Consider the following 25,418-nt stretch of genomic DNA (forward strand, 5'->3'; position numbering starts at 1 on the left):
GGGGGGGGGGGGGGGGGGGGGGGGGACACAGGACGGACCTGAAACATGGTGGGAATGAGCCAGGACAAGGGAAGGGGAAAGAATGTTCCAGAAAGAGGGAAGAGCCTAAGCTCTTTGTCCAGAGATAACAGAAACTAGCTAAAGTGAACATGTTGGGAGGTTATGGGTTACGAGTGATACTAGATGAGACTGAATGGGTGACAAGGTTTGATCCCACGGACCACACAGAGCAAAGCCAAGCCATTCAAGATGTACTATTGCAGAAACACCTGAGCTCCTGAAACATCAAGGCCAAGGACCACCGCTTTTACCTGGGGGTGAGGGGGGTGGGGGATACAGGCATCATCAGCCCATTCTGAAGCACTTCTCCCTCAAACCGTAACCCTGAGAGTTGGGAATGGGAGACAGGGACACACTTGGGCCTAGTCACTGAAGGGACACTCACAGAACAAGCTCAGGACTGTGTTCTCACCAGTGTTGGCCAGTCCAAATGGATCCTGGGATTAAAACCAGGAGATCCTAGAGGTCCTCATGTCCAGCCCTCTTACTGTCTGGGGTCAAGGCTGAGCTCAGAGAGGGCCATGGCTTGCTCAACTTCACACAACAACTAAGCAGCCAGGCTGGGACTCAGCAGGGCAGTTGGCCTGACAGCCTGGTTCTGGGGTATATTTTGTAGCTTTTATACCTACAGGTTATGTTCCATAGGGCCCCAAACTCAGCTGTCTTTCCTACCTCTAATTTCTACCCCAATCCTAACCCCACAAGAGCTGCCACCATTGACACTTTTTCAGAGGAGCCTGTGGTAGTCAGCCTCCAAGGTGGCCCTTGGGGACACGTACCTCAAAGTTCCTTACTTTACACGGTCCCCTCTCACACCATGTAGGGCTAACCTGTGAAGCAGTAGGACACTGGGCGTCCTCCCAGTGGACAGGGTGACTTCCATGACTAGGTTATAAAGGACATTGCAGCCCCCTTCTTGTCTTGCTCTGAGATCATTCATGTTTCAGAAAGCTGGCCGCCATGTTGTAGGGACACTCAAGCATCTTAGGAGTAGTGCATATGACAAGGACCTGAGGACTCCTGACAGCAGCCAGCACCAGTCTGCCAGCCACATGAGCAAGCCCAGTGAGTCCCCAGTCACACTTTGTGCCGACATCTGAGCTGTCACTTCACAGAAGATGTGGGATCAGAACTGTGCAATTAAGCTCATCCTGAATTCCCGGATGAGAAACTCTGAGATAATAAATGTTGGCTATTGTTTTACGCTGCTCAATTGGGAGCAGGAGGACATAGTTTGTTCCGCAGCACTAGGTGACTGAGCCAGGCCCAGCACTGTTCGTGAGAGAGCCCCTGGGTTACCTGAATCAGACATACTTGGGCGTTCAGGCTGCTTTCTGAGAGGAGTGAGCTTTCTTTTCTTTTCTCTTACTCATATTTATGGGGCGCACATAGCAAAATGCTCCGTGATTGCTGGTTTATGTAAGAGCCAGCCTCGCTTGCAAAGAACTCTGTTGGCATGAAGCAAATGAGGGTGTCATGCTAAAAAGGGCGTGGGGGATGAGGCTATGCGCACAGGCTGGCACTGCTGGAGAGCGATGCATCAGAGCGAGCGCGCTTTCTACCCGCCAAGATGCGTGAGCCCCAGGCAGTTCTCCCAGGCAAACAGAATGCAGTGTGTACAAGGCAGAAATAATGCATGAGGACAAGGAGGGAGTGTACCTAGCTCCTGCCACACTGCCACACTGCCAGGTAAGAATCAAAACCCCACTTGCATTTTAAAGCATACTGGGCTTAGAAAGAACTCACATTCTTATTACATTACCCTTGTTGACTCAAGATAGGCAGTTCTGGTCCCATTCAGTCATTAACTTGACAAAATTTGTTTAAGCAGCTACTTTATGTACCAGATAACACTCTAGGCATAGGAGACATTTGGATATTTCTTCCTTCCTCTCCTCTTCTTGCTTGCTTTCTTCCTTTCTTCCTTCCTTTCCTTCTTATTATCATTATTTTTTAATGTTTATTCATTTTGAGAATAAATTTTGAGAGAGAGTGAGAGTATGAGTGGAGGAGAGGCAGAGAGAGGAGGAGACACAGAATCTGAAGCAGGCTCCAGGCTCTGAGCTGTCAGCACAGAGCCTGATGCGGGGCTGGAACTCACCAACCATGAGATCATGACCTGAGCTGAAGTCAGACGCCTAACTGACTGAGCCACTCAGGCGCGCCTGTTTCTTTATTTAATAAGTATTTATATATGTTTACTATGTGTCAGGCACTGCTTTAAGCCCTTTGAAAATATTAATTCACTTACTCCTTAACAACAGCTCAACAAGGCAGATACCATTATTCTTCCCATTTAACAAGGAGACTGAAGTACACAGCTTAAGTTACTTGCCCAAGGCTAAACAGCTAGCAGGTGACAACACAGGGATTGGCACTAGACTCCACCCTCTTAACCAAGGTAAGATCAGGCATGGTTCCTGTTATTCAAAACTCCAGTTTTGAAAATCTCCATGACCACAGAGGAAGAAAGCCCAGAGATATATTCTGAATTTCCCCAAGTCGCCCAGTGCTGAGCCTAAGAGCAAGGTCCAATTCCAGGCAGCATTGCTTTGCTCCACTGTGTGTGTCTATTCACAAAGCAGGTTTAGGAGAAGATGGGTGTGAGGGCAGTAAACAAGGAAGGCGTTTCTAGAGCCCAGAAAGAGACACGGTTTCTCTAGGCCCCACTGGCAAGTCTGGAGTATCCCGAGAGACCCCGAAGCAAATGAACAAAGCTCACTCACTGTCCAGGCCGTCATGATTTGTGACTGTCCGCTGCCTGCCGGTATTCATGTCTCCAGATATTTTGGGGGCAGTGTTATTTATAGACCACGTTTCTATTTATATTTTCATTGAATTCCTGCTAGCCCTAGCTAGATTCCCTCCACCCCCAAAACCTAGAGAGAGAAGGATAAGAACTCTTTCTCACCGAGTAAGTCAGGGGTTCAAAGGTGAAGGTCAAAGTCTTGGCTGTGTGTGCAGTCTTTCAGCAGGAGCCCTTTGCAGGGAAGCACTCAAGACAAGGGGGCTTTCTGCGCTTTCCAAAGGAAACGGGGATGGGGGTGGGGGGAAGGGCACAAAGCTGGCCTTATACAGAGGAAGCCATATCCTGCCAATGCAGTGGGATTTGAGGTAGGCCTACAAGACCTCTATTTCCCCTAAAATATTTTCTCTTTTGTATGATATTTCATCATTAGTCATTTATCTTTTTGGTCGTAGAAGCTATTAGATCACAAAATATTGAGACTATGAGAAAGCCCAGACAGCATCAAGTCCAATCCTAGTATTTCCCAGATGCAAAAACTCAGACTCAGAAATATCTAGGACCTATTCTCATGACCCCAAGAGCGTATCTGAATGAATACACTGAAATCTACTACAATATACAGGAGAACATCCCAATTTTGGAGGAAGAACTGTCAGGAACAATGAAGTAGGCTCAGAATTCCTCTCATACCAAGTTTTAGGAATGAGCAAGTTAAACCATGTGATGTTTCCTAAGGTTCTATTTGGTGCTCCAAATGAAAACTTTCTGGTTTAGGGCCACATAGAGAAATAAAGGTAAAGCAGGATTTCTTTATTCCCCATTTTTAGTCCCTTGTTGAACTGTGATTTACTAAACTGTGATGACTGTTGCTACATGGTTACTTTACAGGTATGTGTTTACAAAGCCTGCAATTATTCCCTTCTGGCAATTATGCCTGCAATTCCAATGTTGGCCACTAGGTGGCTGGCTACACTTGGGCAGGTTAAGTGAAAGGTAGCAGAAAACCATGTAATCTAGGCAAGACCTTTACTGTAGGAATGGGAGACTTCATTAAGTGTCCAAAAAAGCACATAGCTGATCAATCTCTGATTGATAAAATTAAAACCATACAAAACTTGAAATATAGTTTAAAGGAATGCAAACACTAGGGTATAGGTAGTATCCTCACCATTTCATATACCAAACTTCCAGGCAGTATATCTTTAGTCAAGCTCACTCTGAAGCAAGCACAGCAAGGACACAGAGAACAGTGAATGGTCCAAGAGCTTGAAAGTGGAAGGACCTGGATTTGAATCCCAGCCCTGCCTCTTACCAGTTGAGTGGCCATGGGCAGTCATGTACCCCTTCCAGCCCATGACTCTTCATATGGAAAGTGGAGTAGCTGTCATTAAATGAGGCAATATAAGCACATGAAACACTCTGCATGATATCTGGCAAAAGTATGTACTTAAGTGATAGCTATAATGCTTAGGGAGGAATCTTTCCTTTATAATCATTTAATCTACTAAATGTTCCAAGCTGCACACAGTTTCTCAGGAAGCTGTTTGCAACTTTCCCCCTATAGCCAATTCCATGAACATTTATCTCTGGGCCACCTGCTAGTAAGAGAGAACATTTGTGCCAATCACATGGGCCTTACTTAAGTCATCGTCACCAATTAGGTACTATTAAAGTTGTAAATTCATTTTTCAGATCAGAGAGAAGAAGCTAGGGGTAAAAACCTTGCCCAGCAGAGAGGGCCCCGAGTTACCAGTCACTCACTCACCTCAGTCTTCTTCCTTCAGCTCGCTTATTTTGGAGCTTAGGTTTGCAATAATTGTTTTATACAGAAGAACAAAACATGCTCCTTTTAAAAATCAGGGTGTTTTTTGGGGTTTTTTTTTTTTTTTTGTCTTAACCCTTTTGCCAGAGACTTCTTAAAAGGGACCCAAACATTTTCCTGCTTCTGACTGTGCAATATAACTGGACAGACAGACTTTAGATGTACTTGTGTCGTGCTGTCTTCAAAACTGCAGGGGATTCACAGGCCAGTCTCACCCTCCCCCAATCCAGACAGACTTCTGAAATAAAAACCTCAGCAATCTTCTTGGCCCCAAACTTCACCCCGTCTTGGAAGAGTAGGGACTTATAGAGTCCTGACCTACAGCTGATGAGTGAGTGTGGCTGGGGCCCAAATGTCCTCCAGGTTAGACTGGTGGTGGGGGACAGTGGCCATGTGGTGACTTACGCCCCCGTCCCACAGGGTGCCAGAACCAGGTGGGCAACTCAGGTCTGCATAGCTCTTTCCAACTAATCTGTGTGAAGCTTGGGTCAGAAATTAATTCACTCAGGCAGGGTGACTTATATTACATAGATGGACTGAACATAACCATACACCAAGGAAGTCCTGAGGACAGAGTCAGTCAGACAGCCTATGGAAGGGTTTCCCTGGACCTTAAAACAGTGCTTCTCAAACTTCCCTGTGCATGTGGGCACACCGCAGACTGTGATTTAGTGTGTCTGGGGTGGGGCCAAGACTGCATTTCTAACAAGCTCTCCGATGCTGTTCGTGCTAGTCACCTATGAACCAAATTCTGAGCAGCAGACCTTGAACGCACAAGACTGCAGGTAAGACCTCACTCCTGGAAAGGCTCCAAGAGACAGCTCACCCTTTTGTGTCGAGCTCCACACCAATATTCACCAAATCATCACCATGTATTAAATGCTTACTGTGTTCTTAACAGATAACATTTCATTCAATGCTTTCAACAGCCCTGGGGGGATTTCATAGATGAGGATGCTGAGGAGGGGCAGGGTCAGGCAGCTCCTGGGAGGCTGAGCAGGGATTGACTCTGGTTCATCTAGCTCTAAGGCCTCCAGTGCTGAAAGGCGACCCTTACCCGCCTCCGCCAAGAAAAAAAAGCAGTTTCAAGTTCAGACAGCTAGTGCCAACTAGGAAGCCCCGGTGTGAATTGTGCATCTTGATCTGTGTGAGCCCAAGGCCAGGTTCAGATCTGTCAGAACCACCATGCTGCTCTAGGGCTGGTAGAGCTGTGGAGTCACATGGCTTCTTTGGCAACACAGCGTTGGAAATTCTCCCCGGGATGTGCCCCAATTCATTCTCGCTGAAGTCAGTGAGATCTGGCCCTTCTGCTCTGGCCCGGGGAGAAGCAGACGGAGCCCCTCTCCCTCGGACACTGCCCCTGACGGGTAGAGAGGAGCTAGAGCTGCCAGCCAAGCCCACTCGCCCCACGCACTTCCTTCTCGGCCTTCTGAAGGAGCATTCAGGGGAACAGACTCCATCCTCAGGCCATGCCAGTCCCTCTAGCCCACTGTGGTCTGGAGGCCAGGTGGCCCGGCGTCTGGGGCCCCTCAGTGGACATCAGCCTTGGAACTGTGCAGGTGAAGAAGAGGAGGTACTTTCTGGGCCCAGAGCGACTGTACTGCTCGAAGCCAGGCACCTTTGGATGAATGGTGCGTCAGTTCCTAAGCGCCTGGGGACGCTCCAAGGGTCAGCTCAATTCCTGCCAGGGAAGAGCTCTGGCTTGGGGCTCTGTCCCTGGGCCTGGGTCCAGGTGGGGTGACCTTGGCGAAGAGTGGAAGGGTTGGGCCAGGGACATCGTGGAGATGTGCCACCTCTGAAGAAGGAGGGGCCCTGAGTTCCCCGTCAATGGACCTCAGTGTTCTCTCTCCTCCACCACCACCCACTGACCCCCCTCATACCCCCCCTGAATCCAAGACCCAGAAACCAGAGTGTCTGGTGCCCAGAGGCTCCTGGGGAGGGAGGCTGGTGGCAAGCACTTTCACATGTGCCGAAGGCTTCAGCCATCTCAGAATGGAGGGAGGACATCATTCCCCTTCACTCCCAGGGGTCAAGCCCAAGATGGGGTGTGGGGAGGGGGCTGGGAAGCACTGGGTCTGCCATCTTGTCCAGGGTTGCCCTCAGCAGAACCATGGGCACCACCACTCTCCACTTGCCCCTTACCCCCGCCTTCAGCAAGGCCTCTCGGACGTTCCTCTCAAGCAGATCTCAGACTGACTTTCCTCCACAGCATCGTCCAGCCTAGGCCAAGCCGCCCTCCTTCCTCACCCGGGCCGTGTCCCCCCGCAGCTGGGCTCCCCGGCCCTTCAAGGCTCAGACACACATCTACTGAGGGATCCTTTCAAAACAGAAATCTGGTCATGTGGCCCCTCAGCCTGAAACCTTTCAGGGACTTCCCATTGCACAGGACAGATCCTCCCCCCTCAGCATGCCCGTGACAATGGCCCATGGGCCTGTGTGGCAGCTACACTGAAAGCTCATGCAGCCTCATCGGCCAGCTTCTCACGGCACCACCAGGGGCCCAGAACCTTCTTCCTTCTCCTGCCTCAGTTGCCCTCCTCGTCTCATCTCTGTCACACCTGGGCTCAGGGAACTGTGTATTTACTGACAGGGCCCCTCCCAGGCCACAGAGTCCTCTCTAAGCACAGAGTGAAGGTATCTGACCCTTGTCAAAGAACACTTAGGTATCAGCTAAGGAGATGATTTATTTTCGCAGGGAAAGATGAGGAAGTCACAGCCACCTGAAATCACTGGCGTCTGGTGATTCTGCCAACATGCAAGGCAATTCCTGGTTGTTCTGGTTTAACGTCTTCCATGCTGTGCCTCAGTGACTCGCAAGACAGGCACCTGAACCCAGCAGCGCACTCCCAGGTCTGGGCACATTTTATAGCACGTGGAGTTAAATGGACTGACTGGCCCGTGGAGAGATACAATTTCTGCTTAGATCCGAGGCCTCTTGAGGGAGGTTCCAGGCCATTCAGGGCTGAGGGTTTGGAGTGGGTCTTTGGGAGGTTGATTCCTTTCTGGAGTTATCTCTGGACAAGGAAGACAAGTGGTAACGAAGGGGCCTGACCCTTTCCCTGGTCTCGAAATGTGGGGATGACAGAGGGGAAGAGCTGAGGGACCTGATCTATACGTACCTCCGAAAGCCACCTTCCAGTGGCTGGCTGCTCGGCAAAGCCCCTGATTCCCAGGGAGGCCTGGCAGCTCTGAAGCTGAGAGCCTGCGAAGCTGGTGGTCCTGCTGTGTTATCTCGGTGATGGGGCCAGGGCCGCTCAGGCCCTTCCCTGCCTCTCAGCCCAGATCATCCAGCAGGCTCGTCAACTCCTCAGAAACTGGAACCTTACAACCTCAAGTTACCACAGGCTAGGAGCAGCAAGAGGTGCCCTGATGGGAGGCGGTGGGCAGAGCTGAGTCAGCACAGGGAGGGAGGGCAGGCAGGGGGCAGGCAGGAGACCCCACAGCTATGTCCCGCTGCAAAGCCGTCCAGAGGAGAGGCAGGTGCACAGCACCAGAACTTCTCCCTTTGAGCCCACACAGCACTTGCTCCACACTAACTGCGTGGAACGTCACAGCAAAGCATCATTAACCCATTGGACAGATGAGGAAACTAAGCCTGGAGGCCGTGTGCCTGAACCAGAGCCACACAGGTTATGCAAGTTTATGGCGTGTCTCCTTCCTGGGCAGCTCTGCCACAGGAGACGGTGTTCCCACAGTTCTTGCCAGCCCGGGTCGCTGTGGTGACTCTGTCCCCCCACATCCCCCACACGCCTCACATACTTCTTGCTGTTCTTCAAACACATGCCTTCAGTTGCACTTGGGTCATTGACCTTGCTGTCCCCTTAGCCTGGCGTCCGAAGCCCTGATCTTCCCATGTCACCTCTGCAAAGGGGCCCTTTTGACCACTAACCTCAGAGGCCCCAAATCACAAGACCTTGTTATTTTTCTTCCTGGCACTTATCACTATTGGGAATTGCTTATTTATTTGTTTGCTTTCTGACTCCCCACTGGAAGGTGAACTTCCTGAGAGCAGGGACCGGCCTACCGTGTTCTCAGCTGCATCACCAGTGCCTCCAGCTAGGCCTTGGCACACAGTAGGTGCTCAAGAAATACCTACGGCAGGAATGAACAGATGCAGCTCTTTCTCGTAGTGTTCAGAACCAGTGCCAACAGCAGGCCCCAAGAACCACCCACCCCAGATTACAGAGTGAGAGAATGACTTTTGGGAGGTGGGGGCAGTAATTACAGCGTGAGAGGACCCAGCACTTCCTCGAGGAGAGCCACTTTTATAACCGTACACAGTGCCTCTTAGGCCTATAATCTTGTCCATCTTCTTTAAACCCTGGCATTACCAGCAGACCCTATTTTTCCTTCTCCATCACGTAGAAGGCTTGTCTTTTCCTGCCACCCAGGTCAGCAGTCAGGCTCATAAGCTTCTCGGGCCCTCTCCCCTGGGGTGCAGTGTCTGCCAGAGTCTGTGGCATGCTGCCTCCCTCCTGGCTCCCAAGGCCCTGTGGGGAGGTTTACTCAGGCTGGTGCCCGGTGCAGACACACAGAAATGCCTACAGCCCAGGGAGAGAGCCTACCCTCCCCCCTCCTCCCTCCCCCCTCCCCCCGGCTAAGGACCAGCTCTAGCAGAAGACATCCCATCCCCCAGCTTCCTTCTGTGCTTGAACAAACACCGGATCTGCAGGGCCCCGGGGGGCAGGGAGAGGAAGGCCCCAGAGACCGTGCCCCGTGCCTGCAATTCACCCAGCACCCTGCTGCACCGTGGCTCCAAACTGCCTCTTCATTAAGGAGCTGGTATGTAAACTGGTGAGCTGGTACAAAAGAGCCAAGCCTGCCTGCTGTCTAAAAATATACCCCTCTAAGCTCAGAAGATAACAAGGCTGGCGGTGCCTACTTTGATTACGGCTCACTTTTCTTCCTCAGCTCTCCAGCTTCTCCAGGATCCATCAGCCCAGAGGCACTGACAGCTATAGCTGGGACTAACTCAGCTGTTAGGAGGAAGGGGCTTTCTAGAAGCTCAGAGGCCCAGTCCCAGCCAGCACTGAGACACAGATGGCTTGTGAGTGGGAGGAAACCTGCAGAGTGAGTTCACCTCTTTCTGCTCCACCGCCTGGCTTCTGAAGCCCCTCAATCCCTGGTCACAGTTGTTTGCTTTTTACATCAGCAGCTATACTGTCTACTTCACTCTGTAATGACCATTTCCTCCCAGGGAGCCTTCTTGGACTGACAAACTCAGGATACACAGGAAATCTACTCCAATCCCAGGATGGGCAACAGGAGATGGATTTTCCATAACAGTCTTTTAACACAAGGCAGAAAGTTCCATGTAAACAGTAGGCTGCCCTGAGAGGCTGCTGAGCCCACCATGCTTGGCCCAATGTTCTAAAGAACCTCACTTCTGTCCACCCCTCCAAAAAGCAGGAGACCCCAGAAAGCAACACGCTTGTGAGATCATCTCCCTGGCGCTCCTGCATTTCTGCATGTCTTAACAACAGGGCACTAGCTGCCTTTTGTTCTGGATTATCTTTCCAAGGTGTTTGGAAAGAAACAGATTAGAGGACAGAGCTAGTGTCTTGTTCTGGAATAAATAGCAGGTTTGCATAAAGCCTTGGGACGCAGAGATAGTGTGTGTCTCCAAGGAAAACAGGGTAGGTGTGCTTATTGCCTGCTATAAGAGATGTGGGCTCCCTGAGATCTGGCTTCCTCTCCTATCATGTAACCCCAGGCATTCATCTGGGCACACAAGTCACCCCCAAAGGACCTGGAGGCAGTGGGAACTGATGCAAATGTGCCATAATAAAGTCTTGTCTGACTTGGGAGCCTCATATTTTCTGCTGGCCTCGAAGAAAGCAGAGGAAGCTAACAGTTTGGCTTGCAAATAGGACCAAATCTTGGCTCTTCTGCAGTTCTTGAAGAGTTCTTCTGCTCCTCCCGGGGTCAATGCTGCTGCCCAGTCCCTATGCTCCAGGTCTGCCCTGTGTCCAGCAGCCTCAGAAGCAGCCCCAAGTTATCCCAGTATATGAAAACCATGGAAAGAAGAATTTCTTTCCAAAAATGGGTGCTCTGCTTTGCCAAAGGATTGATCCCATGACTCTTTTAAATAGGATAGTATTTAGGACATCTGAAAGATGATGTGATTTGTCCCATAGAACTAAATTTGTAGAAATTCTCAGGAATTAATGTAAAACAAGGTTCACCTCTGCTTTCTGCTTGGAGGTAGGAATGCCAAGAGGTCAGGCCTGGGAATAGAGTTTCTCGGACTTTTTTTTTTTTAATTTTTGAGAGACAGAGAGAGACAAAGCACAAGCAGGGGAGGGGCAGAGAGAGAGGAGACACAGAATCTGAAGCAGGTTCCAGGCTGCCAGCACATAGCCCGATGCAGGGCTCGAACTCATGAACTGTGAGATCATGACCTGAGCCGAAGTCGGATATTTAACCAACTGAGCCACCCTGACACTCTGGCTCAGGGACTGTTGTCACCCACTGCCTCCTTCTGAAAGACCAGCTGGCATGCCTAACCACTAGCACTCACCAACCCCTTACAATAAGATCCTTTGCTTGGGTCTGTACCTTTGGGAACTGACTCCTGTCAATATCAATTTCCAGGCTTTGATAATGCACTGCACTTACACAAGACAGTACCACTGGGGGAAGTGGGCGATGGGCACTCCCCTTGGTGGCTGTGTGATGGCAGAACGTGATATGACTGCTCCTTAAACTGGGAACAAAGTCACCAGCCCTGCAGTACAGTGGTGGAACTAGAAAGGAGGAATGTGGAGTGTCTAGTAGTTTTGCAACATCTTGTGAGTCTATTTCAAAATAAAAAGTTTTTAAAATGATGTGACTTAGGAAAACCAAACAGGTAATCTTGGGAGACTCATAATTAAATGAAGACAGTGCTCTGAAAGCCCTGGGGCTATCCTGTTTCTAACTGTATTGAAATAACAATAAAGTAAACTGTGTAAGTGTGAAAAAAAAAATCAAGTACTCAGCTGCAGTGACCTCAGGACACTCAGTAGAATGAGAGCACTTACAGGTCACCCGAGTCCCCATGAGGTTCAGGTTACTCTCTGCCCCACGTAGTGCACTCCTGAAGCACAAGACAGTGATGGCAGCTGGAGGGACCGCTGTGGTGCTGGGTCCTTGGGCAGAAACTCCCAGGTCCCTAGTCTGGGGGATATGGGAGCAACAAAGTGGGTGGGGGAAAGCTTTCAGCTGAGGCTGCCTGGGGCAACTCGTCCCTGCCCAAGGGAGATACAGGGCAAGGCGGGAAGGAGGCCAGCTCTACTACCTAATGGCTAAGTGGTGGGGGAAACTAGCTGACTTCTCTCAAACGGGATTGTGCCCCCATCCCGTGCAGTGAGGACTAGAGAAAAGGGTTGTAGAGTGCCCAGCACAAGGCCAGACACACAGAAGGAGCTCAATAAAACGTATCCATACATAAGGGGGAATGTCCAATTTGTGGTCAACCAATGAGTCTTAAATTTTTTTTCAAGTTTACTTATTTGGGGAAGAGAGAGCACAAGCAGGGGATAGGCAGAGAGAGAGGGAGAAAGAGAACTCCAGGCAGGTTCCACACTGTCAGCACACAGCCCAATGCGGGGCTCAGTCTCATGAACCACAAGATTATGACCTGAGCCGAAAGCAAGAGTCAGTCGCTCAACCCACTGAGCCAACCAGGGGCCCCCAACCAATAAGTCTTAATGAAGCAAACACTGTGTCTGGCTCCGTGATAGAAACGTGAGAGAAAAAGATAAGGGCCTTGACTCAAAGGGAGGCCACAAAGGTCAGTGAAAACAGATGGGGGTGTCTCTCTATCACCTAATGTGGGGTTTGGAGGCCCAGGCATGACTGGAGGGATTCCTTGCCCTTCAAGCCTTCACTCACCCCCAGGACATCAGGCCCTGGCATAATTCTCTACCTCTTCCTGCCTGAAAAACCACCTGGCCTTTCTTCCTAGACACACCTGGCTGGAGAGCCACCTGTCCCACACGAAGGTCAGAACTTCTTCATGCTCCTCCTATGGGCTCTGCAGGCCTCACAAACACACCTATGGGCCAGGGCACAGTGGGTCTTCACGCTTAGTCCCAGAAAGCAGGTCCGCGAGCCGGGAAAACAAGTGGGTTGTGGACAGTTCCCCTACAAACCCAGATCCGGGATTTGATGTGTATGCAAACGTCAGAGCGCTGGCTCTCTGTTGTCACCTTGTTGGCCCTGCTCCCAGCCACCCTCCCGCTAACCCGACTCCAGCAGCGGCGCAGTGGTGCAGCACAGTCTTCTGGGATCAGGCCTCTGCCTCTGGCCGCAGAAGTCCCAGACCCTCACCACTCTTCAAACCCACAGGCCGACCTTGAACTCAGGCCATACACCACCTAGACACACCACAAACCTGCATCCTAGATCCTGAGATTTATGGCTCACGTGTGGGTTTGTTGTTTGTTTGGTTTTTGCTAGGATTTGACTGGCAGACGAGGGGGCTTGTTAACCATGTGAAGCCATGGATTCCCTCTCTTCTCTCAATTCCTTTGCTTCCTCTGTCACTTCCACCAGCCAAACTTCTAGGACCCCCCTGGGCCCAGGCATGACAAAGCAAAGCAGGTGGCTAGTGCTCCAAACACATCCCCTAGCCCCCGGGGCCCCAGAAATGCCCATCGCATCCTCGCACCTGGGAAGCTAAAATTGAGACTGTTCTGGAGATAACCGGTGCTCTCTGCTTCTCTCCTTGGGTGTTGTTGTTCTGAAAAAAGGCTGGTGGAGTGCTCTGGTGGCTGGCCACTAAGCCTCCTGAGGGTTAGGAGAGCGAAGGCAGCTGGGGTGTGGGACTCAGGTTCTGCTGAGTCACCGTGCCAGGGCTGAGCCCGAGGGAGTCAGCAGGTGACCTCAGCTGCCCTCCCCAGGGGCAGTGAGGTAGAAACAGAGACTTAACTGGTGTTGATGATACAGCAGATGCTGGCTCCTAGACACAACCCCCTTACGCGCACATGCTCTCACCCCTCACTGCTGTGGGTGTCCGTTGCTGGGGGTCACAGCTGCCCCTTCTCCAGAGGCACATTCCCTGCCCTCAGCCCTCAGGGGCCACCTTGCCCCCACTCAGGGAGGGGAGGCCTCAGGAAAACGGATGACCTACGAGGAGTACAGAAGTAGTCTCCTACACTGGGATAATGCCAGTGCCATGGGCTTCTTCCCCTGCCCTGTCCTGCTTCTCTCACTGCCTTGGGACGTGCACCTGAGAAGGGCCCTCAAAGTCACCTGTGGAGGCATCCTCATTTCAGGTTCTACTTTCAGGGATCCTGACCTAAGACAGGAAACATTCCACACTGCCCTCTCTTCCCCTCTCCTCCAGGGTTTGGGGAACCCTCATGTCACATGGCCTTCCCTAGCTTGGTCCCGATGGCATTGGCTTCTTTTTCCTTCCTGTCCAAGTGAGGGAGTAGAGTATGAAAGGGTTGGGTAGTTTTTCATGGGCAGGGGGGAACCAGGAACAGGCGTGGGAGCCCCAGGGCGGGATTCCGCACGGCCAGTGACACCCATTCTGAAGTCCTGGAAAGCAAGTGAACAAGAGAAGCATTGGAGAGGAAAACCTACTGTGGACGGAGGAGAAAAGCAGCAAAACAGGGGGAAGACAAGTTCCTTTGGATGGGATGGAGGCCAGTCAACCTCATTCTTCTCTACAATATCCCACTGTGCGCAGGTCCCAGTTCCCATTATGTGGGGGCCAGAAGGGGTCCTCTGCTGGCCGTTCCCAGGAGTTGGGGGTGGCCATGGGGGCAGATGACTTTCTTTATTAAGAGCTGCCATTAATTGAGCACTTACTATAGGACAGGCGCTGTGCAAGTGCTGCCCATGAATTTGTTTGCCCTCACCACAATCCTTTGAAGAGGAAAATGAAGTTCAGGGAGAGCTTCAGTGCCCCAGAGGCTGTGGGTGATCCTCTCCTGGGGTGGCTGATGGGGCCCGAGGTCAAAGATAAGCATCTGGAGCTGGTTATGCGGCCTGTGTGAGTCTATTAGCCTCCCTCGGCCTCAGTTCCCTAGTCAGCAAAATGGGGTAATAACCTCACTGGGAGGAGCAAATGAGACTGCACGTGTGAGTGTGGTGTGAAACACTAGGTGTGTGTCAGGAATTGGCAATAACAGGGTCCTGCGAGAGGCTAGCCACAGTTCTAAGCCCCTGAAATGTAGGAACTCAGTCTATCCTGTCAACAGCCCCGTGAAGCAGACGCTAGTCTCATTCCTATTCTCCAAATGAGAAAGCTGAGGCATATAAAGAAGTTAATGCATTTGACAACTGATAGAGCCAGACTCTGGAAGGGAAGGCCAGGCAGGCAGCGGGATTCCCCAGATGCTGGACTCTGGAAGCAGCAGGACAGAAGCCTTGCACTTCCCCCCACCCTCCAAGCCACCTATCCTTGGAGGTCAGCTCCAGGCCCCCCTCCTTTGGGAGGACTTTACTGCCTTCCTCAGCGTACAACGACACTCTCCAAACACACGTGTCACTCGAGAAAGGGTCACCTCCTGCCTGCACTGGTTCCCTGATTAGGAAGCAGACCCCGCCTCTCATCTCTCTCAGTAGCTGAAGATTCCGTAGACGAAGGCAACACATCTCCATCTTCCCTTGATTTGCCAGGCCATCCCAGCCCCTAGCCCCAGGTACTTGTCCCCGGGCCTGGCATAGGCTGAGCCCCTCAAAAACACCCACAGACAAATGATGACGAGGTGGTATTTCCCTGGAGCACTGGCCACCAGTGGTAGAGAAAGCCCATCCTTCTGGAGGAAACAGGCAGCTTTCATGCCCCAAGGCCAAGTTCACTTCCTATACCAGGGTGTACCCTGGCCTCCTGTTGGTTCTGGGACACTTGTGTCCACAGCATCCGAGCTGGGTCCCAGGTCCTTGGTGGGCAGAGCACCTGGACGGTACCGGAGCAACATCCAAGGTCATACAAACCTGGGTGTTGGACATTCCAAATTCCCTCAGGACTCAGTGCAAAGCCAGGTAGAGCATGAAAGTCCCCCTGCCCCTCATTAAGTCCTCAGCCAGTGACGGAGAAGCAGTCCTCTGTCTCCACGGAAGAGGCCTAAGGGTGAGATTCTCTATACCCCATTGACTGGTTCCAGTCTTGCCCAAACCATGAGATGTGGAAGGCAGTTCTTCCCCAGAGCTAAATCGGTTCTTCCCAGTTTTAGCATGATCTGGTCTTTTGCTGTTTTAGCAGATGTGGGTATGTGAGGAGCACCTTCCAGGGAGGATCCACTCTCTGAGGGAGATGCCCCCCCATGTGTTTTCAAGTCACTGAGCAGGTGCTGACCACGGGCTGACGGGGTGTCAGAGAGTAACGAGACAGACACCCTGCTTCTTGCAAAGGTCCCGCTGATTGCCATTGCTGGGGCCCAACAGTAATGGGGGCGAGGCCCACTGTAACCCAGCCCTGCTCACTGGCCTGGGGAAAGGCAGAGGATCGATCTGGAGTCAGGTTCAGGGTGAAGAGCCCAGACTGGAGCAGAAGACTCAGCTCTGCCATTTTTATGAGGCATTACTTAACATCTCTGAACCCTAACATCTACATCCCCGAAGCAGAAATCAGAATATACACCTCAGTATGGAGATTTGTGTACAATAACAAAAAAAAAGCCCTTTGTAAGCTATACATTGTATAGCAATTTAAGATATCACAGCAATAGCAGATTACGACACATCTGGGAAGTTTCCCTCTAAATTATACATCATCAATTAACTTAAATATGTTCCCAAATGGTGTAGTGGTTAAGATCCGGGTTCAAATCCTGGCTCTGCCAACTCATAGGCTATGTTATACAACCTCTTAGAGCCTCTTCTCGTTTATGTGCCAGGAGGACCCGAGATCGGACATGCTTAAATTAAGGGTCTCTGTGATAACAATGGGATTAGTGGGAAGAGTTCAGCCTGGAGTTCTTCATCCTCTCATAGAAGACGTGATCTGTTTGTGCTTTCTGGAAAGAGGAAATCAAAGTCCCAGAACCTATGTAATTCCTTAGAAGTTGTATGGCCCAGAGCCAAAAAGGTGGCCTGGGAATGGTGGGAGATGTCCCTGTGGTCCAGTGGCCTTCTCACTCAGGGGCTTCCCATCTTCTGGGGAGTTATTAGTATAAAGATTCCTAGGCCCACCCTGCCCAGAATTTCTGCCTTAGTAGTCAGCTTTTTCTTTTCTTTCTTTTTTTTAATGTTTATTTATTTATTTTGAGAGAAAGACAGAAAGTGACAGAGAACGAGTGTGTGCATGTGAGCAGGGGAGGGGCAGAGAGAGGAGGAGAGAGAGAATCTCAAGCCCTGCCTCAGAGCTCAATCTCACAAATAGTGAGATCACGACCTGAGCCAAAATCAAGAGTCGGACGCTTAACCAACTGAGCCACGCAAGTCCTCTGTAGCCAGTCTTCTCTTAGCCTAAGAAATACTTCTCCCCAGGATGCCTCCCATCCCAACAGCGGGGCCATCGAAAGCTTACCTGGAAGGAAGGGGATGATTCTCTGCTTGGGGTCCTTCTGGCCACCTTCAATGGGAAACTTATCCAAAAGCTGCATCTGCGAAGCCAAACAGACAGAGGTACAGGATTCAGAAGATTGGAAGAGGCCTCAGAGTTCCTTCCCCACTCCATTCCACAGCTCTAGGGCCTCACTGCCCTCACACGGATGGCTGACATCTCAATCCCTTATTTCACAGATGACTGACAAACCACATGGGGCATGAGAGAGAGGAGGCCAGAACTCTCTATGCATCAAAGGGGTGTCTGTACAGTCTCAAGGAGGCATGGGGGCACAGAGGGAAGTTTCTGAAGATGCCCCCTCATGAGACCAGCATAGAGACCAGCAGGCTTTCCAGGCCAGGCTGCAGGTGGAGTTTCCAGAGTCTTCCTTGAGTCCAGCCTCTTCCACACGTTATCTGCTAGGTGAGCCCATAAGCCACTGGATCTCAAACCTTCCTGGGCCAGGACACGGGAAGGCCCCACCTGATACTTCAGAAAGACCACCCACCTTCCAGAACCGCTCTGCGGAAACAGACTCAGATGTTATTTTAATTATAAAACCAAACCCAGCCCGTCGCCCCCACTGCTGTGAGACCCCCTCCTCCATTTCCTACCTTCCCACCCTGAGCCTGCTGGTGTTTTTCCAGGGACAGACCCACCGGAAGAGTTTCCAGAGTTCTGTAGGAACAGCTATTTTTTTCTTCTGCTATTCTGGGCTGAAATTCTGCATAAACTGGAAAAACACACAGGAGACAGGATGGACGAAGCCACAGCCCCTGTGTGTGTGGTTCATCTTCCTTCCAAGGCACAGGCTGAAGCGGAATGACCAGGGAAGAATCTAGCCCTGCTGCCCCAGCTGTGTGACCCTGGGCAAGGCGTGGAAGCTTGCTCAGAAGGGCTTCAGGCCCCTCCTTGGTCAAATGAGGAAGATCAGGCACATGATATCCGAAGTCCATTCCTTCCTTCAGATATTTATTGAGCACCTACTTAGAGTACCAAACACCAAAAAAAAAAAAAAAAAAAAAAAAATGGCAATAAAGGAAAACAACAAAGTCCCTGCTTTCAGGGAGTTTACATTCTAGAGGAGGAGGACAAATAATAAACAAATAAATATGCACTGAAAAATGCTATGAAGAACAATGAAGCCAGGTAAGGTGTTGGAGCAGAACAGAGGTTGTTCCTCAGTATGGCATGCTGAAAAAGGTCTTAGGAATCAGATGGCAATTTGGTGGAGACCACAGGAGGTGGAGAAGCAAGCCACAAGGAAGGAAGAGAATGCTCCAGCAGGCGGAACGGGAAGTGCAAAAAGAGCCCAAAAAGGCCAGTGTGGCTGCTGTGGAGTTGAGCAAGGAGGGGCTGAGGTACAGGCACTGAGATCCGAGAGGTGGGCCATATCATGGGCAGGATGGCTTAGATTCACAGTGGTGAATGGGTCATGGAGGTGGAAGCAAGATACCAGGCAGGAGCCTATGGATGGAGGCTTGGACCAAAGTGCCAGTCCCAAGGGTGGTAGAAAGTAGTCCTGTGCTAGATTTCACACGTGTGCATGCAACCTGCGTATGCCCATCCACCCCCCCCCCAACCCCACACAGCGCTAAGACATGATTTCAGGATTTCTCTCTAACAATCATTATCCAACACACACAGGCAGACTATTTAGAGCCCACACGTGAAGGGCGGGTCATGATCGGATTTGATTCAAAACAAGACAGAGACTGCGCCATTATTAACTTTCACTTCCTGAGTACAGACTGAAATTTAAGAAAAGCTGGCTCATGAGTTTTCAAACCTTAATGTTGTGAGTCCATCTCTCAAACATTTAATAAGTGCCTGCTGCGTGGAAATATACTCGCTGCACTATAAGTGCACTATAAAATTGCACTTAGGATTTTTTTCTTAATGAATACATTTTCAAACAAATTCAATGCACAAAAGAATTCCCATTTTCTCCTTTTCCCATTTTCCTCACCCATATTCTGTTTAGTACATTTTATTTCAGTATAACATAAAAATTCAGGTTCACCAAAGGGAAAAACCAGCAATTACAGAAGCAGTGAGTGATCAAAAGGAGAATGAAAATCACTCATAATTCCTCCCCTGGAAAAAGTGACATCAATGTTTTGGGGTATATATCCTTTCCAGACATTCTTCCATGCATGTAAATAAAATGAGCATCATCAACACTCTGCCTCTATGTAGTGAACATTTTCCCATGTCAATGAATCCTTCTATATCAGCACCAACATAACTAACTGCAACTGAGAATTCCAGTGTTTGGATGGCCCATAGTTTATTTATCTACCCTCCTACTGTGGATTTGTAGGTTGTTTCTGAGTTTACTAGATGTAATAGTGCTAGAGCGAACCTCCTTATTCATGCATCTATGCACACTTCCTACTATTTCTATTTGTTTCATTTTGTTGGAATCTGTGCATATTTAGAGATGCCTTAAGCCTTTTCTGGAGGAAGACTGAGAATAAATTGATGGATAACTAATATATAGAGGTCAGGCCGACAGTCTCCAAGCAATGGCTCTATGGAATTTCTGAGGAAGAGCAGAGAGATGTCTGAGAAGGAAACCAGGCCCAGCAATGTGACCTCATATGGAGTGGTCGGTCCTCACTGAACTGCTCTCGTCCTGAAAGAAGGTGGCCAGCCATGCCCAGCGAGCTGTGGGACTTACCCAAGTTGCGGCTTGAAGAAGTTAGGCTCTAAAAACTTTAACGTCCTTTCAGCTCTGACAGACACTTGTTCTCTGATTTCTAAGATTCTGAGACTCTCTCTCACAGTGGGCGGGGAATGTGAGGCCAACAGGAGTGGGTAGGGGGCAGGCAGGATTTGGGCATTCATTTCTTTCCCCCAGAAACATTTGCTCAGGTGCCTCCTAGATACCAGGCTCTCTGTTAGATGCTAGAAATAAGTTAAATTACAGTCATTACACTATGAAGCTCACAGTCTAGCTGTAGAACAGGGCTTCACACCTTCAACATGCAGATGAAGAACTCACCAACATGTTAAAAGGTAGGTTCTGAATCAATAGGTATAGGTAGGGGGCTGAGAACCTGCATTTCTACCAAGCAGGTAATGTTGGACCTGCTGGCCCATGGACCATACTCACTATACAGCTCTAGAGCTGTTCTGCCTATGTGACAGTCACTAGCCACGTGTGGCTGTGGAGCACCTAAAATTCGGCTCATCTAAATTTACTGAGATGCATTATAAATGTAAAATATACACCAGGTTTCAAAGACTTAGTACAAAAGAAATGTGGAATATCTTATAAACAATTTTTGTGTTGACTGTATACTGAAATGATAATATTTTGGATATATCATGTTAAACCAAACTTTTAAAATAATTTCACCTGTTTTCTTTTATGTTTATAAGTGGCTACTGGAAAACTTAAAATTACACATGTGGTTCATGTTATATTTTTATCAGAGGCTGTACTGGGGCAAGATGGTTCACAAAGTGTAGTCTGAAGTCTGCAGATGCCAGAAACATCTTTGGGGGAGGGGGTGTTAGTTAAAAATGCAGTTTCCTGGGCCCCATTCGGCAGTTTGTGAGGTTTTGCTGTGGTGCTAGAAATAGACAAGCAATTTCTGGAGTGACAGAGAATGGCAGGGATGTATGAAAAGGATCCTGAAGGCTCTGAAGGAGGAGGTCAGGGAAGGCTTCCTGTAGGAGATGAAGCCAATTCTGTCCTGGCAGAGTGACAGTCACATTCCCCGGGCCCTCCCTGCCAGAGAGCAGTCTGAATTGCCTCATTGGGTTCACGTGTCTCCTGGAAGGCAGGGATCATCTAATAGCCCCGCAGATTTGAATCTCCCCTCAAAAGGCCTGTTGGAGGATGCTTTGCAGCTGGCTTCTCCCCACCGCTTCCTTCTCTAACAGATTTTCTTCTTCCCCCACTCTGGCTTAGTCTGAGCCCTCCAGAGGCCAAGACAAACCCATCCGGTCAGAGTACTGGGTCCACGCGTCCTCTCCAAGGCCGTGAGTACCTAGCCAGCCTGCACTGCTCCTCCCCAGCCCTCAGGAGCTGAGTCCAGCCACACCTGTCACCTAATCCCCATAGCAGGGCCGAGCCCACAGAGCCTCAGCATCAGCCCCCCTGTCATCTGTCCCTAAGGCCCTGTGGCCAGGTGAAAAGGAAGCACCACTAACCAGCTACTGGTGACATTTTTTCTGCCCACAGTTCACCTTTCAAAGAAAGCAGAGCCCCTGGTTCAGATTCCAGAGCAAACCAAGCAAAGGCAGCCCAGCTGAGTTTACTCAGGATTCAGGGTTTGCAAAGCTGCTCGGTTAGGCATCTCCCTGCAGGCACAGGATGGCAGAGTGGTGGGCGATGGAATAAACATCTGGAACCACGTGTGATATATGATCTGAATGTCACCCCCACCGCTGCCCCCCCCCCCACCCCAGGAAGCCAGGCAAAGTGGGTCTGTAGCCCGGTCAGCACTCAGGTTGCCCGGCTGGCTGGCTTTGACAGAGAAAACACCCACATGGAAGGCCGAGGGGGTTGCCTCGTGGAGAGGCCTGCCCAGGCCCGGGTGCGTGGGCAATGTGGCAGGAAGGCCCTGCCCAGCCCAGAATTCTGCTGTGGCCACCTTTTCAGGCAGGAAGTGGATTCCCTTGTCACTCCAACAAGGGCCTGACTCAGCTGGAAGAAAAGCAGGGCCCACTGCCAGGGTCCTTCTTAGAGAAAGAGAGGTGTCTGGCTAGTGGAGCCCATTGCAGCCACATCAGAACTTTGCAGTGCGTGGAGGATGCTGGGCTGTTTATTTAAGGGGTGGACAGTGTGAGAGATACAGAGCAGCTCAACTCCAAGAGCTGGCCCAGCCAGACAAGCTGACTCGGCAGCTCTTCTTGGGCCGGGCTGAGCAGCAATAAACACTGAGGAGAGAGAAGGGTGGGCCCTAGCCCAGCTGGGGCACATGTGTAACCCAAGAGGCCGACTCTTCACCCTTCCGAGAGGGTGGAGTTCCCAGCCAGCCACTCCCACTTTGGGGCTCCAACCCTCAAGCCTTAATCCTTGTCACCATTTCCAGTTCAGGAACAAAGGGAACATTACTGCAAGAGGTGGTAAGTTCCCTAACCTAGCTATTCCCCTCAAAAACGGGCAAGGCTACCTAGCATCACTGGGGACCATGAGGGATCCAAGGAAACCTCAGAACTGGTTTGTCTGTTGTACTAAGGGCTTACCAGTCCCTGGGTTAGGTGCTGGGGACACAGCAGGAGGATCACAGAGACAGAGAGGGACAATAAGTAGCAATATGTGTGGCTTTTCTTAAATTTCCCATCCTCTGAGGCCTGAAATGTACTTCCCCCTTCCCTTCCTTCACTGATGGCCCTATCAAGGGCTCTGGGAACCCTTTCTTGACCATCCCAGACGAAGGTCACCCCCACCTTTCTTTGAATTCTAACAGATTTCCTGGTTTGTATTCCGTATTAGAGTACTTCACACAGACTTCTGTGATTTTTTTTTGTTGCAAGGTCAGCTCATTGTCCAGGAGGAAGCATACTTCCCCTTGAACGGTTTTGATGCCCTTATAGAAAATCAGTTCACCATAAACATATAGGTTTATTCCTGGACTCTCAATTCAATTCCTTTGATCTATACACCTGTCCTTTTACCATCTTGCCATCCCACACCATCCGGATTACTATAGCTTTGCATTAAGTTGTTTTCTTTTTAAAATGTTTTTAATGTTTATTGTTTGAGAAAGAGACAGCATGAGTTGGGGAAAAGCAGAGAGAGAGAGGGAAGGGAGACAGAATCAGAAGCAGACTCCAGGCTCAGAGCCGTCAGCACAGAGCCCGATGCAGGGGTCCTCACACTAGTGTCTAGTGATTCTCAAAACTGTGGCACAGCCCTGAGCTTTCACATAAAGATATAAAAACTATAGATTTGAAACTGGATGGCACCTCTAAAATAATTATTAGCAAATCCTTTTTGCGGGGAGGTTCAGCAGGGTTCTCTGTTCAAATAAAATCTAATATCAAACTTCAATACATAATTTTTTTTAATTTATTTTTTTTAATGTTTTTTATTTATTTTTGAGAGACAGAGACAGCACGAGCAGGGGAGGGTTAGAAATAGAGGGAGATACAGAATCTGAAACAGGGTCCAGGCTCTGAGCTAGCTGTCAGCACAGAGCCTGATGCAGGGCTCGAACCCACGAACCATGAGATCATGATCTGAGCTGAAGCCAGACGCTTCACTGACTGAGCCACCCAGGTGCCCCGTTCAATACATAATTGTTAGGGGACAGAGAGCCTATCATTCCAGAAAAACTTGTTAAAAAGACTGTCTTTCCACCCATTGAATTATATGGACTCCTTTGTCAAAAACCAACTAACTATGTACATGTGGGTCCACTACTGGATTCTCTTTGCTGTTCCACTGACAGACTTATATATCTTGACACCAACACCATGCTTTCTTAATTACTATCAGTTTTTAGCTAAGTCTTGACATCATACTTATTCTTCTTTTTCAATTTTGAAAATTTTGGTCACTCTAGATTCTCTGCATTTTCAAACACATTTTAGAATAAATTGGTTAATTTCTACAAAATACAAAAAGTAAACCCTTCCTGAAATGTTTAATAGAATTGGATGGACTCTATAAGGCAATTTCGGGAGAACAGCTATTTAACAATACTGAGACTGCTAATCTATGAACATGGTAAATCTTCCCATTTATTCAGATCCTTCCATTCATTCAGCGCTGTATTATACTTTTCAATACAGAGGTCTTGCACATCTTTCCTTAAATTCATTTCTAAGTTTTAAAATTTCCTTTGTGATTAAAAAAAACTTTTTAATGTTTATTTACTTTTGAGAGAGAGAGAGTGAGAGAGCGAGAGAGAATGAGCAGGCGAGGGGCGGAGAGAGGAGGACACAGAATCCGAAGCAGGCTCCAGGCTCTGAACTGACAGCACTGTGACGTGTGAGATCATGACTTAAGCCGAAGTGGGACACTTAACAGACTGAGCCACCCAGGTGTCCTCTCCTTGTGATTTCTTGTTTGTACTTAGAGACCCTAGAAACTCAACCAACTTCACACACAAGAAACAAAAGAAACTACACCAATTCACATCATAAACAGATAACTCAAAATCATTAATAAAGAGAGAAATCTTAAAAAACAGCCACAGGAAAAATATACATTACATTCAGAGGAACAAAGATAATGATGGCAGCAGATTTCTCACGGGCAAAAACACAAACAGAAAGACATGGAAAAGGTTTATGACATCTGCCGGGCTCTGAAGAACCTCTACTTTAACTACGACCATAATTCTGTTCTGCGTTTGGGAAGCTCTGCTGTCACCGCGATCCAGCAGGCCCTTGACATCCGCATTACACAGATCTCTTCGTCTGTAAGTTGGTGACCAAAAATTGATAGTCCAAATTGGGAAATTTTGAGACCAAAAGAAAATACTAGAAATAATTATGTCAGGATAACAGGTGTAAAACAGGACTTCCAGACCTGTACTGGTAACTGGGGTCATGTGACTATCCTATGTAGTCCCAGCACCTAGCATAGGTCCTGGTAGAAAGCAGGTGCTCAATAAATGCTTGAGAGTAAAAATAACATTTATTGAGAACTCTGTATTAAGCACTGTGCTAAGAATTTTCACATGGTTTATGTCATTTAATTTGCATATCAACTCTTTAATGTGTTATTATTTTTTCAGAGAAAGAAACCAACACACAGAGATTAAATAACTTGCCCAAACTAGCAAAGTATGACACTGGGATTCCAACCCAGGTATTCTGGCTTCAAAACAAGGTCTCTTGACTACCACAGTCTGAATGAATAAATTCAGTAAAAGAAAGAAAAAAAGAACTCAGAAATTCCACCATGAAAATTACATTCTTATTAAAGTTCATCATGATGTAAGAACAGCACATCACTAGAAGATCTATTAAGGTAATTTACCCATCATCAAATAAAGAGTAAAAACTAAATGATTATTCTCATATAGGTAGATGAAGTGTTCGATAAAACTCAATACCCATTTATGATTTGTTTTTTAGCAAGTAAGAAATAGGAGTAAACTTTCTTAATCTGAAAATGTTTACCTACCTTAGAGAAGAATAATCTCTATGGAAGAAACTCTGAAACAAACAAGGATGTTGCCACTCTCTCTCTGTCTATCCATTACTGTACTAAGGATCCTTGCCAAGGCGTTAACACAAGAGACAGAAATGAGAGACTCAGAAGGAAAAAATAAAACCATTAGTATCCATGACCAATATGATGATACATACAAAGTCAGAGAGAACCTTCATGA

General features: G+C 48.9%; 1 protein-coding gene across 2 annotated transcripts in view; it reads right to left on the bottom strand.

Annotated features, from left to right (window-relative positions):
* SH3PXD2A (SH3 and PX domains 2A) overlaps positions 1-25,418 on the bottom strand; it is a 231,348-nt gene that overhangs the window by 126,733 nt on the left and 79,197 nt on the right. For both annotated transcript variants that reach the window (XM_029932517.1, XM_029932518.1), the window contains exon 3: positions 17,098-17,173. In XM_029932517.1, coding sequence (XP_029788377.1) covers positions 17,098-17,173 — 76 coding nt within the window. The remainder of the gene's footprint in view (positions 1-17,097; positions 17,174-25,418) is intronic.

Source organism: Suricata suricatta, chromosome 2 (genome assembly GCF_006229205.1).
Source record: "Suricata suricatta isolate VVHF042 chromosome 2, meerkat_22Aug2017_6uvM2_HiC, whole genome shotgun sequence".
Classification (NCBI taxonomy): Eukaryota; Metazoa; Chordata; class Mammalia; order Carnivora; family Herpestidae; genus Suricata; species Suricata suricatta.